The sequence below is a fragment of the Penicillium coprophilum genome, assembly GCF_028826855.1.
Source record: "Penicillium coprophilum strain IBT 35676 chromosome Unknown utg000004l_segment0_segment0, whole genome shotgun sequence".
Lineage (NCBI taxonomy): Eukaryota > Fungi > Ascomycota > Eurotiomycetes > Eurotiales > Aspergillaceae > Penicillium > Penicillium coprophilum.
Genome location: NW_026622723.1, coordinates 3,705,793 through 3,723,369, shown reverse-complemented (window position 1 = coordinate 3,723,369; position 17,577 = coordinate 3,705,793). Strand labels below are relative to the sequence as shown.

General features: G+C 46.2%; 7 protein-coding genes across 7 annotated transcripts; 2 read left to right on the top strand and 5 right to left on the bottom strand.

Moving 5' to 3' along the window:
• Window positions 1–822: 822 nt before the first annotated feature.
• Window positions 823–1,857, bottom strand: N7500_005858 (uncharacterized protein; the record flags this gene model as incomplete). The annotated part of the gene is made up of 2 exons (XM_056677002.1): window positions 823–1,644; window positions 1,696–1,857. 2 exons carry the CDS (start codon window positions 1,855–1,857, stop codon window positions 823–825), a joined length of 984 nt encoding a protein of 327 aa, XP_056532002.1.
• A 1,653-nt stretch (window positions 1,858–3,510) lies between these two features.
• On the top strand, window positions 3,511–4,007 carry N7500_005857 (uncharacterized protein; the record flags this gene model as incomplete). The annotated part of the gene is made up of 3 exons (XM_056677001.1): window positions 3,511–3,589; window positions 3,634–3,749; window positions 3,837–4,007. The coding sequence occupies 3 exons, from the start codon at window positions 3,511–3,513 to the stop codon at window positions 4,005–4,007; spliced, it is 366 nt and encodes a 121-aa protein (XP_056532001.1).
• A 700-nt stretch (window positions 4,008–4,707) lies between these two features.
• On the bottom strand, window positions 4,708–5,886 carry N7500_005856 (uncharacterized protein; the record flags this gene model as incomplete). The annotated part of the gene is made up of 1 exon (XM_056677000.1): window positions 4,708–5,886. The coding sequence occupies one exon, from the start codon at window positions 5,884–5,886 to the stop codon at window positions 4,708–4,710; it is 1,179 nt and encodes a 392-aa protein (XP_056532000.1).
• A 2,797-nt stretch (window positions 5,887–8,683) lies between these two features.
• On the bottom strand, window positions 8,684–9,418 carry N7500_005855 (EXPERA domain-containing protein; the record flags this gene model as incomplete). The annotated part of the gene is made up of 1 exon (XM_056676999.1): window positions 8,684–9,418. The coding sequence occupies one exon, from the start codon at window positions 9,416–9,418 to the stop codon at window positions 8,684–8,686; it is 735 nt and encodes a 244-aa protein (XP_056531999.1).
• Window positions 9,419–10,382: 964 nt separating this feature from the next.
• N7500_005854 (uncharacterized protein) lies at window positions 10,383–13,821 on the top strand (the record flags this gene model as incomplete). The annotated part of the gene is made up of 6 exons (XM_056676998.1): window positions 10,383–10,807; window positions 10,861–11,611; window positions 11,667–11,879; window positions 11,929–12,289; window positions 12,342–13,703; window positions 13,766–13,821. The coding sequence occupies 6 exons, from the start codon at window positions 10,383–10,385 to the stop codon at window positions 13,819–13,821; spliced, it is 3,168 nt and encodes a 1,055-aa protein (XP_056531998.1).
• A 744-nt stretch (window positions 13,822–14,565) lies between these two features.
• N7500_005853 (uncharacterized protein) lies at window positions 14,566–16,696 on the bottom strand (the record flags this gene model as incomplete). The annotated part of the gene is made up of 5 exons (XM_056676997.1): window positions 14,566–15,355; window positions 15,414–15,641; window positions 15,694–16,175; window positions 16,228–16,437; window positions 16,487–16,696. The coding sequence occupies 5 exons, from the start codon at window positions 16,694–16,696 to the stop codon at window positions 14,566–14,568; spliced, it is 1,920 nt and encodes a 639-aa protein (XP_056531997.1).
• A 181-nt stretch (window positions 16,697–16,877) lies between these two features.
• Window positions 16,878–17,243, bottom strand: N7500_005852 (uncharacterized protein; the record flags this gene model as incomplete). The annotated part of the gene is made up of 1 exon (XM_056676996.1): window positions 16,878–17,243. The coding sequence occupies one exon, from the start codon at window positions 17,241–17,243 to the stop codon at window positions 16,878–16,880; it is 366 nt and encodes a 121-aa protein (XP_056531996.1).
• Window positions 17,244–17,577: the final 334 nt, after the last annotated feature.

Sequence of the window (17,577 nt, the reverse complement as noted above, 5' to 3'; positions counted from 1 at the left end):
ATCAAGGATACGGTTATATTCTAAGGTCGGTCATTGACCACCCTCTCCATTATACTCCGTGGTTTCTGCGTACCGGTACTTGACCGGTGGATTTCTTGAGTTGTCTGGTCTGTTTCACCACCGGTCATACCTCGTACCGTGTGAGAAAAGGTAGCACTTTGTATACAGGGAGGATCGAAATCAGTTTCCACACTCACACACACAGAGACATCTTCTCAAATCCTGTTTCAAAACTTAATATTCTTATTTGCCTTGGCGTGTATCAATGATTTGAAATATAGTGTAAAGAAATATCACATGTTAACCAACTTCGTAAATCCGATGAATTGACAATACAAGCTGATATCGCCCGCGCCTATCCTCAATCTCACTGCCTGATCCGGCAAGCATAAAAAGTGGGTAGTGAGTGTTTAGTAGGCCTGCCTTGGCATAAACTAAGGGGAAACACTCGCTCCGTCAAAAAGTATGATGAACTAAACCAATACTATATCGGAAAAGCGTTGCTTTTCTGTTTCTACATATTTGAATATCAGTGTAATGGGAAAACCCGATATGGAAAGAAAGTTAGTCAATGGCTGTAATCAATGGTATGGTGACGATCCTTGTTAATAGGATGATTTTCGATTTGAAGGGTGTATCTCGGAAAGACTGATGTCTATAACTTTGTTTCTATTAGAACTTTCTCGTAAGTTGACAATCAATCGATGCCAGGATACCAATAAAGTAATTACTCAAGTTGCTCAGCTCTGCACATGCGATTGGTTTGCTAATCACTCGGCTATTAAAAACGAAAATGCGTATCGTCTGTCGCCAAATCTCACATCACTCTAACCAAGCATCCACGGCAGACTTTATCGCCTTCTTCAGCCAGGGCTCATCGTAGGAAGTAGCTGCATCGAATCCATGCTCTCCGTCCCGCACTGTGAGAATTATTTTCTCGTTCTCAGGAAGGCCTTTCGTGACTTCTTTTGCGCGGAAAATGAATTTCTCAACGTCACCAAGAGGAACCACACTATCCTGACGACCATGAATTATAGCAATACCACCCTGAGGTATATTGAAACAAGGCTGCTCCAGTCGTGCCATAGGATAGAGTACCTCGCGTGGGACGTCCTTCGATCCACGTTCGTACATGCCAGTGATAGCCCCATGCTGAACAGCAGCAAGCATGAAGCTCAAGCTATCAGGCGTACTGATTGAAGATTTTGGAGTATCCAAAGCGGCGGTTTTCATGTTCTTCTGGACCACATGTTCCGGGACGGAGTTATTAAATGGGGGCACCGCGCGAGGCGAGCTGAATGCTTCTGAGCTGGGATCCACGAAGGGATATGCAATAGCTGCGGAGCGAATATCCGTTGGGTGGGCTAATGAGAGGTAGATACTGATGAGGCCACCAGCGGATTCACCAGAGATAAGTATACGGTTCAGGTCGACAGTGGTCGGCGTTGTCTGATTCGCCAGTAGATTTAGAAACTCCGCTGAGTGCAGCCAGATCCAGAAATCTTCAACATCGGTATAGATATCGGCGCCAGTGGCTTCTGGGAGGAGGCGGTAATTAGGGCTCACGATGACAGCTTCTTTCTGCAGGGCTAGATCAGAGATCCATTGAGGCCACCAGTCCATGAAAAATGAGTCACCCATCATCTACCAAGCCTTTCAGGATTATATACTTCCGATAACAGGGATACCACTTACCAAGCCGCCGCCATGGATTCGAACAATAAGTGGTCTTGGACCGACATAAGTGGTTTTCGGGGTCAAAATATCAACTCGGATACCGTGGTCGCCGATATGTTTGTAGTCGTGCTGGACGATCTCAAAGCCGTCGAGTTTTTTGTTCAAAGGGATGGACATCATGGACGATTGTAAATGCAGTCTCGAATGAATCTTTGCTATGAATTTTAGTGGCAAGGAGGGCATTCAAGGTTTTTGTAGAAGGCATGTTGGGGGCCAAAATTCGGGCTCGGGCTAACATCGCCGACTTGAAAGGTCATTGGTGCCTCTAACGGGTAAGCTTCGGGGGCCACGGGCACTTTTCGAAGATTTCTTGATAAGCGCATCACACTGATGGTTATAAATTGCTAGGAAAGCGGATACTGCAATACAGAGATTATAATACCATTGATTGGACCCATACATTTCAGGATACCATTGTATATGACAAACTCCAAAGGCCTTACGTGTCGACAATAACCTACTAGAACCGTATAATATATACCTCACTCATGCAAACACCCTAAAGTTGAATCATTGATAGACCGGAATCCGAAGTCTGGCAGCTAGATTAGGGAAATTTCCCTTTATTTGCCTTGTTTGTAGGCTCGACATTCTAGAATCCCATAAAGCGATACAAGGGTAATGCTAGATCTTGATATATGGATCTGGGAGGGGGCAATTTCTCCCAAAGCCAAGAACCATTTGTTGTGGTGTACTATCATCGGGCAAGAAAGCTGTTAAGTGATAGAGTGTAATTTAGTATTATCAGCCAGACTTCTTCCGTTGAGATACTTTCAATCCAATTAAAAGATACCTGGTAGATGTAATAAGTACTGAGATCCTGAAAGCTCATTTCAAACATGAGACTTGCATCTCTGGGACTGTAGACATGTGGTCCCTAAGGGTTCTTAGGAGTATATACGTACTGCAGTGACAATCCGAGGTTCCGATTGTCCCTATGATCTTTTGGCCTAGTGGTATGTAATCCATCAGGAGTAGCGGCCTGATTACTACGTGGGATTACAAAGGTAAGTCAACTATCATCCCTTCCCCCTTTCCAATCAATGTATCTTAAGAGTTCTTCGATTTTTTGTTGGTAAAAAAATACCTCACCTTCTGCAATCGATCGCAATACCCAAAAAGACGCTCCCCTTACGCAGATTAGAATTCAAGTCTTTTCAAGACCGGAACTGTGACCGTCCATCACAGACACTAATATTTCATAACAATAGCTCTTTATGGTGGATCAAATTTACTGTGGATCGGTCACTGCTAGAATAAGTATAGGGCCTAAATTATTTCAAACGCCATATTAAAATTACAAGAATTCCTTAAAGCGATTGATTTCGGCCACTTGTAGCTTTTGGACGATACTGTGACAAGTATTACTTTAAGCTTGTTAAGGTAGAAATAGAACTCGATTATGATACGAAATGGGCACCCAAATCTAGCAAACTCCTTTATTGCCGTTGCCTATGAAATACACTGTAAAATCGCAGAAAATCTAAGGAGGGTTATATATCTGACTCTAGTGCGGGAACGATATTTACCAATATTCAAGGCTTATTGTTTACAGACTATTAAGGTTCTCACTCCAACAGTCTCTATAGTTATATTCAAGTAATATTTTTTACTTATAAAACTATTGGCTGTCCTATCTTTGAGCCTAAAGACACGAAACATATATTGAACGAGTTTGATATTTTTACAGAACTCCGCGGACTTCTGGGCATCGCGTAGCTAGTTAGCCTAGTTGTTTCAGAGAACCTGTATAAGACCTACCTATCAATCAATATGCTACCAGTGATCATAGGATTTCTTCTTGAATACTATTCTGGAGGGTCGCTGGAGCAAATTTTAAGGACGAGTTTCGGTTTGATACTTTGCTAATATAGTGGGCCTTAAAGATTGGCACAGTATTAAGATCGTTGTATAAGAGAAGGCGAGCTTATATCGATATCAAGCCATCGAGTATCGTTTTGGATGCCAATGAAAATGCTATCCTTATCGATGTTAGCGGAACCGGTGGTTACGTATGGGAATGGCTTTCACTAGAGATGTAGATCCTCATTTAACAAAATAGTGAAACAAGTCCTACTAATACGCCATTTGAGGCATAGGTTGCCACGGATTGTTGGGCTTATGGAAGATTACTCTTGGCTCTCGCCGAAAAGAGTGACACCCCTAGGATTGATAAAAAACTGTACTTGATCGCTGATAGTCTGACCAAGGCGGCTCCCAAATCTCGTATCTCACTATGCGATACTCCCACGCAACTGAATGAGGAGTAGCAGTCGTCTACAAGCAGTTGAACCCTGCGAGGATAGAACCGTGTATGTCAACTATATTGTTTTTTTTTTTTTTTTTTTTTTTTTTTTTTTTCATTTAGTAACTCACATTCCTCTATCAACTCAAAAATGACACCCGAGGATCGAGGTCTGTTCTAAATTTTCTGTGTTTCCGCTTTCTTTGCTCTCACCTTCCTTCGATGGCTAGCGGACACCCCTACCACCAAATAATGGGTTTCTGCTGGCTTGCCTTTTAATCGGATCTCATAGTCATTTTTATCACTATAACTACTATGTCATCTTCTCGCTTTGAATGGCCATGTCAGAAATTCATTCTATGCTCTAAAACTGCCCTGTGGTATCTGACTAGATAAATGACTCGATAGTATGGATGCAACCTCTGATTTCTAAATTTAATTCTTGTCCAAAGCTATCTTTAAGCTTAAAATATTTCTCGCTTCTATGGCAAGAGGCACTGTGTGTTTCCCTCTACCTCCACTTGTAAAGTGGGAGTGGACTTGAATACTGCCTGGCAATATAACACCAATAAGAGAGTTATGTATCACTGTTCTCAATAATCGCCCCTAGGCCACAAGGTAGTCAATTCCTACGTCGATGTACTCACTACATACAAATGGAAAGGAAACCTTTCCAGGCTTCACCATTCATCCCTCATCTCTCTCTTGGGCGCTATTTCAAACGTTTAATCGAGGTCGTAATTCACCTCCCCTCGTCGAGTGAATGGATGTGCCCACTGAATCTCGCCATCAAACCCCCAATCAATCTTTTTGTCTGCGCATGATACTTTTGTGTCTCCGGTAATCCAGGATCTGACGTAATCGGCGGAGTTTTCAATTGTTGTCAACTTCACTCCAGCCCGATGCGTGATTGCGGATAATGGTTGAAATAAGAGCAAGCCTTTGTCCTCAAAGGGTGCCTCAATTTTGATCTCCTTGAGGTGTTCAAATCGGTGATCCTCCGGAAGAAAAGGTGATGCTCTGCCGTAGAGACTTTCACACAGCTTTTCACGCAGTAGGAAAAACTCAGGCCCATCGTTAATTTGGAAGACGTGCAGCTCTTCAAGTGACTCCGGAAGTAGCTTGTACAAAGGCTGTGCGCTGTTGTAGATTCCGTGGCGGTCAATTAGCGTCCAGTAACGACCTTCAAAAAGTGACATCTTCCTTTGCGTCTGGACAAGATAGCCGGCTGATATTCGCAGTCTCTTCAGATGGCGAAGCCCCGTCAGATTGAGAGGTTGAAGGTACAAGTCTGGGTATACCTTTTGGGCGCTTCTATTAAATGACAGTTCGAGGCGGGTCAGGGTCCGAGATGTGTATTGAAGCGCATTGCTGAGTTCCGCAGATCTCAAGACCCATTCTTTCCTCTTCGCCCACCCGCGTTCGTAGACAAATGTTTCCAATTTATGTGCTAGTCTCAGAAATCTTCGAAGGTTTATGGCATCAAAGGTGCAATCGCGAAGTTCGATGTGAATGAGGTGATGAAATTTGCGATATGCGGGCCGCAACCATTGTGGTTTATTGGTCCATTTGGTGCCGAATACATGAGTCAACGTGGGAATCCGAAGAAGCACCATAAGCCATTCAAAATCAGCCGAGGGGAAGTTTCCGTCGACATCAGCTTTCAGGTGAGTGAGTTTAGGCAGCGTAAGTGTCATTTCATTTTCACTGCTGTGCATCGAACGTATACCGGCCATACAGATCAAAACGCGTTCAATCAGGCTCCAGTCTGTGATGAAAGGGTCGCGGGGTGGATCTTCACTGTCCATCGGAATCTCGAGACGTTCTAAGGCAGGCAGATACCCCAGAAGAAGAGCTAGTAACGCGTCCGATCGCGGTACATTGGGCTCTAGGGCTTTGTGCATTGAGTCTCTGATTGTTGATTGCAATGGTAACTTTCTGGCAGCATCCATAATCATTTGATGATCCTCTGCACAGAGGGGCTCAAGGGTAAGTTGTTTTCTCTTCGGGTGAGTACTAATCTGCCTATGCGCGTAGCAAAGGTCGTGTAGGTCAGTCAAATCGAGGGACTTGACAAGTCGAGCGAGATGGGGTTTGCGGAGGATCGTGAGGAGAAAGCGTTCTATCTGTATTCTCGGCATTACAAATTGCAACTAATTCATAGGAGAGAGACATCTTACGGAACGACGATCGGCAGGCCACGCCAAACCAGGCCAAATCCGGTAATGAGGAGGAGCCCCCCAAAGATACATGGGCATATAACGCAGGCATTGCCATTTCATATAGCTGCCTGTTACAGGCAGCCACACGGCTCAGGGTCAAGCTGTCACGGCCAAGCTGGTCAATGATGAGAAGCTTGATTTCTGCGGGGAGATTCCGGAACTCCGTCTTTGGGGTAGGAGGCGCTGGATAACATAGGGGAAGAAGAGCGATGGGTAAACAGAATGCCATGTTTGTAAAATGGGATTTATTAAGGTTGTGGGAGAAGAAAGCAACGTTGAATCAGATGAAGCAAAGAGCGATTGTGTAGGGGTTGGAAGGCGCAGAAGAGTGGACTTGAAGTGTTTGCGCAGGCTGTTCTATAGGTAAACTATGCAGTCGCTTAGTCGCCATTACGATTGCTGACATCGTCAAACTCCTGCCTAGTTAGCTACAGGGTTGACAACAAATATAGAATATCATTAAACATCTCAACAAAGCACTCATTCGGTCCGACCTTTGAAAGACTACTGACCTCCTGAGTAGGAAAAGTAGGTAGGGGTGATCTAAGAAGATATCGCTATTACTTACGAGAAAACGCACATAAGGAAAAGTAAGGAATGGCGATCAGAATAGTGAGCTGAAAGCGCGATGTCTTAGTTTATAGCTCATAGCAACAACATTTAGGGTTTGTAGTGCCCCGAATAGCCTGGATCATCGCGGAGGAACATTGGAATATATGTGTATATTTATGAGCCTACGTACTCAATATCAAATCACACAAGTGAGCATGATATCTCTGCAACCAAAGCTCCACTCGCTGCCAATAAAAATAGCTAGGGAAGGAATAGCGCGCTTGGCTGCAATGGAGTCATGCGTCACCCTAGATGGTAGTGTAGGCTAGGCTGAGGCGTAAAACTCCGAAGGACAACTCTACACAATAAGATAGATTTGTAGGTCTCTCAAAGCTCAAAGATACAGGCCAATTCGAGGAAGTCACATCTATACATGGATGACGTAGCATCAGAACAACACAAAAGCCAATCATTGACGAAAATATTCCACAGGTACGCGTTTCAAGTATCTCCTAATTTGATGAGAGTGATGGTGATGAGAATGGGGGGCGGAAGCAGCTTAGTAGGCCTTCATGTTGCTTATTTCGAGTGATATATAGATAGACCGCGTCCGTTTAAACCCCATGAGGCCTATTCCGTATAGTGCTCCTTCAAAAATCATTGTACCAGGAAATACCTTCAAAAATAGTACGTACACATTTCAGACTTAGGTACCATATCTCCCATATGCGCCAGTCGGAAGAGTCGGTTAAGGTGAATGCGCATATAGCCTGAGTATTGAGTAGCTGGCGCGTATTCTGGTTCAGACACCGTCACTCAGGCCCCACTCTTCTCTGTTAGATATGCGCGCTCTTGGAGATGTATAGGAAGAGCTTTGGGATAGTGGATGAAGGACTTTGAAGCTTCCTCGTCGATAACTAGACACCAGCGAGGCAGATTACCAAGAGCTCCGACTTTGTTATCCACAAAAAGTTTGAAATCCTCTCGGACTTGGGCGATAGTAGCCTTAGCCAATCGAATATTTTCTTCAGATACAAGACTTCAGTACCCATCGTGCAGAATTCGATGGGCTTGCTCGTCCTGGCGTTGATTGTTGTGTAATTGCCAGTCTAGTGAGGCCAAGATATTTGCTCTGATCGCATCAACGGCAGCTTCCCAGTAAAGGTCAGACTCAGGTGTATATACTGTGTGATAGATGGTATACCCCCGGGCCATGGATGAGGAATTTAATTTGCCAGCATACTTGTGGCATCACATCTAGGCTTCCTGGACCAGGGTTGAATTTCGAGTTGGCGGAGTCTCCGTAGGTGTTCACGTTCCGTTCCCTGGGGCGGGAAATCTCCGGATTTAGATGACCATGATGTGTCCCAGCTCTCATGGTGAAACCACCAGGGAATCATCACAGGGTCCATGTTCGGTAGCTTTGGTGGCATGACGGAAATTGAGAAAGTTGCAGTCGAGAAATTGTGGGAAACGTAATTTGATGGCAGGGGTACGCCAAGGCAGTCAAAATTACTACGCTAATCGCGATGCAGGTGTGGCCTTGGAAGCCTTGACTAAATAAGTCTACTCTGTAGATCCTTCCAGACTATCTAATTTGGGTCTTCTAGTAATCCTATAGGCCAAGTGGGCAATTCTCTGGTTGATCGTCACCTTCAAGATGTGGCTGCAGCCGCGTCGAGTTAGGGTAGAACATTGGAGTATTGGTGATGACCATTGAGGCCGAATATTGTTGAGAGAATGCAAATTCCATTGCAATCTATCTTATCACAGTTCTTGCCAGACCTGGTGAGATTTCGCCAGCCTTATTTTTTGACCCGAGGGATATCATATCACCCAATCAAGATTTCCAAAACACAAAAAGAAACCCTAATTTCAGACATAATCCAAACTAGGCATTCAAATAACACCCATACTAATATCGAGCTCACTGGGTCTTCCTCTCGTTCTGAGGCTCCGCTGCCACAAAGGCTCCGCGCAACTCTTTCGCCGCCTCCCACAACACCCAGAGAGGGATAAAGACCCAGAGGGTATTGAAGAAGAACAAATACAACCAAAGGTAAACCGGATCCTCAGTAGCCAGCTGCGAGCTCCCCGTCAGCCATTCCGGTGCAAAGGTCATAAATCCACCATACAACTCCGCCGTCGCAAGCATAGTTGACACCAGCCACAGTGTTGCCTTGGCTCCACCGCGTGACTTGGAACTGATCTTTTCATTCGAAGACCGGCACAGCAGATAGCAGATGTAGATCGCGGCCGGACCACCGAGGAATACTGTCAATAATTCCAGCGACACGACAGTCAAATCGGGGCCAGCCCAGCGGCGGTCAGCCTTTGCGTATTCCTGCCACAGACGCGAACTAGGTCTAGTCCCGTAGGCAGGACCATAGATACGGCTTGGGTCGTTGAGAAAGAAGGGCTCAACGTTATGATTGTCAGCGACTGTGATGTAGCTGAAGAAGCATTCAAAGAGCCAGGAGCCTTCGACAAAAATGTGGGTGAGGGCATCATAGGCGTGCCAGAAGAAAAGGATGCGATCCCGCGTCCTGTGGGCTGGCACAAGTTTCTTGCTTAGGAATTGGGCGATTGGCATCATAGAAAGAGAGAATACGATACAGAGGACTGTAGGCGCGTCCAAACTGAAGGACGCGGTGGACGCCATGATGGATTTGATTGGTTGGAGATCGCGAGGGTCTATGATAAGTGATCTTGTAGATGCCTTGTGGAATGAACACTATTTAAATGTGTTTCATGCTTGGAATTGAGTGAAAGATGGATGGAGCGTTGAGCAACAAAATAAAAATCTAGGGGCTGAGCTGTCGCGACGATCAAAAGTTGACACCTCAGGCAGAAGTGGGTCGCAGAGTGCAAATTTCTGCGAATAGTACGGAGGACTCTGTAGTTATATTTATCATTAAAAAGTTCGTTTGTCACTTGCAGTGTAATATCCCTGCAATCTGGCAGCTCGCCGTATATTGCAATTTTCGAATTTACTTAAGCCACCTCGATAGGGAAATCAGTGGACAGTCTGCATGTTCCATTTTATATCTAGACTAAGATGCAAAACAATCTAGAAGAACATTTTATGATCTCCTCGACTCTCGATCGCTGCATAGTTCTCTCTCCAGCTCATGGTCATCCAAAGCCACTTTTCACAGTTCTTTGTTTGCCTGCAGCACACACATCCTAGTGGCGCGTTGTCAAAGAAACATGCGTTTTGGAAAGGCCGTCTGCATTCTCCACCCACATCCATTCAACCATTGGCCCAGATGCTCAATGTATATGCTGTGTGAATGGCTGACTGGGCAAAAATAAATGTGGTTGGGTGTACGTATCAAATAGTGGAATCAGCCCTGGTCTCCGTATTGGCTCGAAACGCTTGGCGGTTTATCCCTTGAGGATGTCTCTTTCACGGCTATTACTATGATAGCTAAGTGCTCTCTGACTTGTCTCTGGGCAACAGTTTGTTATATTTTACTACCTCTCTCAATTTGGACCCGTTGAAAGGCACTCCGTTTACCTAGAGCTGTGGGTCATGACGGTGGATTGATTGCTCCCCTCACAGCTTCTTGTTAGTGTCTTCTTGACCAATTTAGTCTCATCTGCAGTTCTGTTTGTTATCAACAATGCCTCCAGGTCTCGGGGTTCTCGATGTCCCTGCCCTCGCCAAAGTGACCCGGGATGTATACAACCAATGCCATCTCCTCGCAAAAGGTGCCCCCGATGGGTTTCAAAAGCTGATAAATGAGCTTGGCTTGTTACAGAGTATCTTGTGCACCTTCAGTGGCAAGGCGGGCTCCAACGTATCCTCCTTCGAGAGCATGGACTCGGATCGCAAACAGACGTTGGAACAATCGCTCGGTGCTTGCCTCGCAACCCTACAGCGATTGAAAGAACTCCTTGGCCCGTTCAAAGGATTGGAGACTGGAGATGGAAAAGGCCTTTGGCAAAAGATCAAATGGGCGACACAACGAACTCAGATCGAGGATCTCAGATCTAATATCATGGCACACGCTTGTAACCTGAGCCTATGTATCAGCTCTATAGGGAAGTGAGTGTGCATTGGTTGCCTCAATTTCATGGCTCATGGTCTAACCGGCTTAGTGACTCGCTTGCTCGTATAGAGAAACCAATCATCCTGACGATGGAAGAGGATAAAGAGATTGTTCTCAGCACGGATGCATTACCTGTTCGGGATACCGATTCCGTTGTCTCCCCGATGAGCCCGGGCCCAGGCGTGGTGGAGCTACCCGCTAACAACGAAGAAGAATGCGAGATAGATATGATCGATGAAGTTCGCGCCAAAATGGTGGAGCTGGCTAATAATAGAAACTCCATTGGGAGCAGCAGCAAAACCAGACATGCATCCACATCCTCCGAATCGGCCATAACTGAATCGGACGATTCGCTCTTCGACGGTAACTCGCCGACTTCTTGGTTGTCCTTGAATACATCACCATTCCTACCTCCTCCGAATCGAGTCAATCATACGCGAATGCGCAGTGAGCAGCTTCTCTTTGGTGGCTCCATTGACGGTCGGGCACTCGATGGTGGCATATGGGCCCACAACCCCGACTTGACGGAGAAACAAGTCGTACATCACATGAGATCCTGCTCACATGTTGATTATGACCATCCTCACGCTATCGAGGTCGTGACGTCTGCAATGCAACTTCGTGATGTGCGACACCAGGAGCGTATTTCTTGGCCAATTCGTTTTGAGCCACAGAATCAACTACATAGACCAACTGCGGAAACGTTGAAGATACTCGAGGCATCAGTGAATGATGGGTTGCAGATCACGAGGTTAATCACAAGAGATTGGCTTCGCGTGGCGACCTGGTGGTTACTGAAAGTGAGCTCTTCGTGTGCCACTTAGAGAATTCAAGATTTACTAACAAGTTGACAAGGCACGCGCGACTTTGGCAAATTGCAACAGACATAATTATGTCAGTGCACGTGGGAGCTTGAGCCCCTCCACGGAATCAAGGTCGACTAGTCACCAAGCTTATCTTGACCTCCTTAAGGCTTCATACATTCTGCACGATATTGTGCTAGAGGAAGAGGCAACCCTTTCTGTTTTGGTGGATGAGGATCAGAAGTCAATTGTCGAGCTTTCTGAAGTTGGTTACATCGTATTGTTTGCTCCAAGCTGTGACTAATTCAAAATAGGCTATCAACGAGGAACTCTCCCAATACACTTCCGTCGACATCCCCGAGCCTTCGACTCTACATACTCAAAACCTTGCCATTTGGGAGCCCATGCAGCCGGAGGAAATATGGGAAGGCGGTATTGATCTAGATCTTGGCTTAAATAACTTGCGCTGGGTCGCTGTCGATCTAGAGGATGCAGGCAGCGAACAGGAAAAGGTCCTCTACCGAAGCTTTGTCAACGCCAGCATTGGCAGTAAAAAATCTCGCATGCGCACTAAGGGTGCTCCCTACATGCTCTTACTAGCAACACGAGAGGGCGAAAGCGAACCCAAAATCGTTCTTTGCAACCAAAGTGGCACTCTGTGTCTTGAAAGAGACTGTAAGGGATGATTCTCATAATACTTTCTAACGGAGCTGACCGATAATGCTAGATGTGCTGAATGATCTCCCTCCCCTTGTCCAATTATCAAATGCCGCCTTGACTGGCTTTCCCGGTGCACGAGTCTCAGAACCTGTACCATTCAAATTTGATAATATGAGCGTTTCAGTCTCTTTTCAATTCGATGGGGACCTCGCAAAATTCATCGATATTCCGAAAGCTTACTTTGACGCCGTTTGGCAGAGAGAACCAGTAGATGCAACTGAATTTACCGAGAGCGTTATATTCAAGACCTCGGTTGATATGTTTGAGCAGCTTAACACGCCGACCATGAAATCAATGAACCCACCTGTCGTGGTGAAATCCTGCGAGGTGCGCATTCTGGAACGGTCTTTCGGGGAAGCCTGGCGATCTATCCGACGCATGGTGATCACTTCTTCTGCTTCTGAGAAGTCCCCAGGGACCATTGAACTTTTTATGCCTCTCAGTGTAGTTCAGATCAACCGAGGAAACATGTCCCGCCAGGTGCTTTTGCAGTGGTCGGACACATGCCAATCGCGGTCCGATAAGACTGACGGCAATTACAACACCTTGCACTCCTACGTGTACGATGACACTGCTCCAAATATCGGTGTTGGTCTACAATTCGGCTCATACCAAGAAGCAGAAGATTTCGAAACAGCCGTACTAGAAATGAACTTCCGTCCGGAGTTTTCCTGGTCACAGCCCAGTAGCTCTGGCCTCGTCTATAATGTCGTTGATGCCGGCACTGAGCACAAGCAATATAAAGCTGTGCTAGTATTCCGAACTCGTGCATCATGGCGTTACTCAGATCTATACTATATTTATCGTGATGCTGACTATTCATACGATCACTCCTCATTCAGCATCCATTTCCCCCGCATATACTGCGCAGACTACATCTCAACTCACGTTGATCAGCTCTACCATCCGGAAAGCCCTGTCACATTCTCCCATTGCGATAAGAAGTCCAGTCAAACAACCCTCGAGTTTGGCAATGATCTCGAAGCTCGCTCATTCCTCAGCTCCCTTTCTCCTTTATACGACCTCCTCTACTCCAGACGTATCCACTCCCTATCAACGAAAGGCAATTCGCTCTTTGTGTTCCAAATTTCCGGAAAGGGTGGCGCCGATATCCAACTGTGGCGTCGGGGAACGGCTTTTCAACTTGCCGCGCGGTGGGATGACTCCGTCCCGGACAAGTGGCTTAGCATGGCTATCCCCTCGGAGTTCATCGATTCCTCCAAAGAGAATAGCCGGGTCACCCTACCGCGTCTTCCATATTTGCGTGGTACGACACTTGACATGATGAATGTTATGGCTCGAAGCCCTAAGAACTCTAACCACAAAAACAAAGAGGGCGCCATGTCAATTTCTTTTCAAACAAGTAAAGGTCAGTTAGCCTCCTTTTTGAGCCATTTCGATTGTGCTAATCTATATCGGAGTGGATCATAGACCGAGACGAGTTTCTAGCTGTATTACAAGGGCAGCAGTTGCCAAAGTTCCTATAATAGTCTCATTTAATTAGATAGAACGAAGGAATTTGGAAATCCTGTATTTTCCGAAGGACATTGTTTCTTTTGTTTCTGATAGCTATACAATAAAGTCATAAGATCCCGTGATTTCATAGATGAGAGAATAGCCATGCACGTGGGGCAATATTTGGCGACAAAGCTCTCCACAGTCTGCTTCAATAACGTGTTGGAAACAATCGCACGGCCTGCTGGACTGGGTATTGTAGGTGTTCCAGGCCTTTTACGTTCAGCGCACTGTACTCATATGTTAAATAAAACAAACCCAATTCCATAACAAAAAGATGATTCCGGGCAGATTTCTCTGACCGTCATCTTTAAGGAAAACCCAACAAAGGGAAACCTGATTCGCGGGCGGTTTTGAACCGTAAGCCTTTAGAGGGGCCCCCTACCCAGATGAGTGAGAAAACAACTTGAGCATTCCACTCAGCCATATCTGCTGGGTGAGATATTCATCGGTGACGTCATATTTAACACGTGACTTTGATATTCTGGTGACAAAAGCAGTATGAGCCAACTACCTAGGTAGGCTATAAACAGGAATATGGGTTTTTGTTATGCTCTAATGGTAAAATAGGCTGCATTTTACCCGACATCGGGCTGGTGCCTGAGGCTTCAATCCAGAATCCCATGGAGCTGTGCACAATGTTTGCCATTTAGGGCTGATGTCTAATGGATTGTAGATAGACCGAAGTCCGTATAATGGAACTAGATACATATGTATCAACGACTTTCCCAGAACTGTGCATCAATAGCAATCAACCGATTGAAAAGTTGATTCCGTGACCTCATACCAGTGAGATGGTAAGACTGGCCTACCTCATCACCGCTGACAACCAGTCCATCTGCAGCTTCCTTGCTCCCAGCCGTCAGTTCGACTATCAACTTTCCCTTCCATCCTAGCCCCTCTGTCTTCTTCAGCTCTTTGATTTCAGTAACAGGGATCTGGAACAGAACAGATCCCTTCTTCCTACTTTCGATGCGTAGATCATCCAGTCCGGCGGATGCATATGTAGTGAAATATAAGATAGGAGGCTCCTTCGACGAGTCAATGACCGCCGCACCTCTCTTACGTTCGAACTTTGCATCGAACTTCAAGGGCCCGAGTTGTGTTGCGGCAGCAGCAAAGTGTCCATTTTGCAGCATTCCAATCAGATTCTTGGTATGTGCTGACCCTGCTATGGCCATGGCTCGGTCAAAAGCAATATGACCCTTGATTGCCGTCGCAATTGTGCGACGGAAGAACTTGAAGAGCCTGAACACAAATTTCTTCTTCGGCACCTTCGTTTCCGAAAGCGATGTAGTGGAGTTGGTCGATCGGAGGTCTAAAGATGATCCCTGCGTACTGAGGTCGGTAGTGCTCGCTGCCTGTGATTTCTTGCGGCGTATGGGCCATACCGGCTCGTCGTCATTACGGGAAGGGGCTGGTGGTAGTGGCGAAGAATTGATCTCGCCAATTCGGAGCAGGGTCAAAGTGAGCTGTGCGTTGGTGGGAACGCCGGCCAAAAGTGTCCTATATCTCGGGTCAGCAATGCATCAAAACGCTAAACAAAAAACGAGTGTGATCATACTTCTGCAAATCAAGATGATCTTTCCAGTTTGGTACTTTATTGTTCAGTAGATCAAGGGTGTAGGTAAATATTGGGTCCCCGAAGAAGCCTAGTCCAAGTGCGAAACCAACGATCTTGATGATCCAGTAGCTCGATGTGAAAGGTACAATGACAGACACAAGGGTAAAGATGCTCGCAAGACGGAGTCGAGATGTAACCAAAAAGAACGGAGGTGTTGGAGAAAGGATGCTGTTATACCGTCAACATGCCGTGTTCATATATCCTTCCAAAATGGACTCACTTGGCAAATTTCTCATAGATATCAGTAATATCGCTGAGAATACGCATGACATTGTCAGTCGCGTGTGCTACCTTCTTTTTCATAGGCTTCTTAGTCTTATCTCCAGGGAGATCCCCCGTCGGGGTCCCGGCTGTAGCCCCGGCGGCTTCTACGCTTTCAAGAAGCGCAGGTCCGTCGGGGGTGTCTTCTGTAACTGTTTGGCCATACTTGGCCGCTGCGCTTTCCATGGCAACAGTGGCAAAACTGTCGACCATATTTTTGGCTTCTTGTTCAGCGGCCTCACCCTTGTGACTTTCCGGGGCGCCCGTGAAGCTATCCTCCGAGTGAGCCTGCCCCTCAGCGGGACTGCTTCTATTTGAACCTTCTGTCTTTGCCAAGCCAGGGAATAGTACCAGCCGAACAGGCGGGGCCATTATCAAGGCTACGAAAAGACCGCAAATACTTGGAACCAAGAGGTCCATGGCCCAAGCAACGAAATAACCCTGTAGGCTATTAGTAAATTTGATAGAACCTGGCTGTTCGTGGTCCACATACTGCGCAGAATAGTGTTGTTCTCGCTGGTTCCTTCCATGATCGCAGACGAGTGATATGGCGGAAGAATTCGGTCACACCGACCACCACCGAGATATAAAATCTCTCAAGCGTCATGCGCAGCTTTTCGGGTGGAAACTGTTCATTTTCGGTGCGATTCAGATCCAAGTTCAGAGCAGCGGTATCATGAACCGCCTTCACATGGTAAATTTGCTAGTCACATGTCAGCGCTGATTCTCGACAGAGTGGAGATCACACTAACCTTGTCGAACCGACGGATCAGCATCCATAGATCTTCATTGGAAAGACCCTGAGCAAGAGTCTCCTCTATTTCCCGCGACGATGCTTTCCATTGAGTATTGGGCGCCGGTCTCGGACTCAGTGACTGGAGGGGGCCAATCTCCTCCGGGGTTTGGGTGAGATCATAGCTCTCATCTTCCAACTGTCCCGGCATTTGTGATCCATGACTCATATTCAACGGTTATGGATGGATTTTGCAAAAAGAGAGAAGCTTGGTATTGCTTACTATCTGGGCAGCGGACCCTTAGACGTCGGGCTAGCGCGAAACCCCGTGTTGATACAGTGGGGGTTGACGTCATAGCTTGGCTATTTTTAGAGCTTGGACCCCTTTTCGGTATCCCTCGAATCTCAGACTACATCACCCCCTTTGCGACTTGTAGGCAGAGAGTACAATCCAATTCACGAGTCCAGACCGAGAAGATACCCTCAAAGGTTCCAGTAGCGACTGCGTGGATCGCCGACTCAGATGCTTTTAAAAGCGTAAACTGAGACGCATGGCCGTAAAGCTCCCACGAGAGCCTGAAACTCTCTCCGGAATTCACAAAGCAGTCAATGAAGGATTCCTCCTCGATATCCATAATGGCATAAGGGTTGGATAAGCCTCCAGACTCCTCACATTCACTTAGCTCTCCCTCTTGATCTATCATTTTAAGACATTGCTCGAATCCCTCGTGGTTGTACCGTGGTGTCGTAGCAAGAAGAACATATTCAATAGGCATCGTGTTCATAAAGCCCTCTCAGTCAGAGGTGTGGGATTGAAACCTGGAATGCCTGTCTGGTGGGCTTAGCACTTGTTGATTACATGTCAATATGACGACGCATGTGGTAGGCCTTCCCGTGGTTATTTTAAGTGTTCATCTATAGTAATTTACCCCCGTCATTAGTTTGATGGATAAGAACATAAGAAGTATTAATCACAAAAACATAGAGTATAGGTGGTTAGAATGTATAAAATGTGCAACTCCGGTACTAGCTGAGTGTACAGCAGTGTCTGTGGACCGGGGCGGAACCCTACACTCTTCCTGGGGCCGCTATCTGACAATTTGCTATACG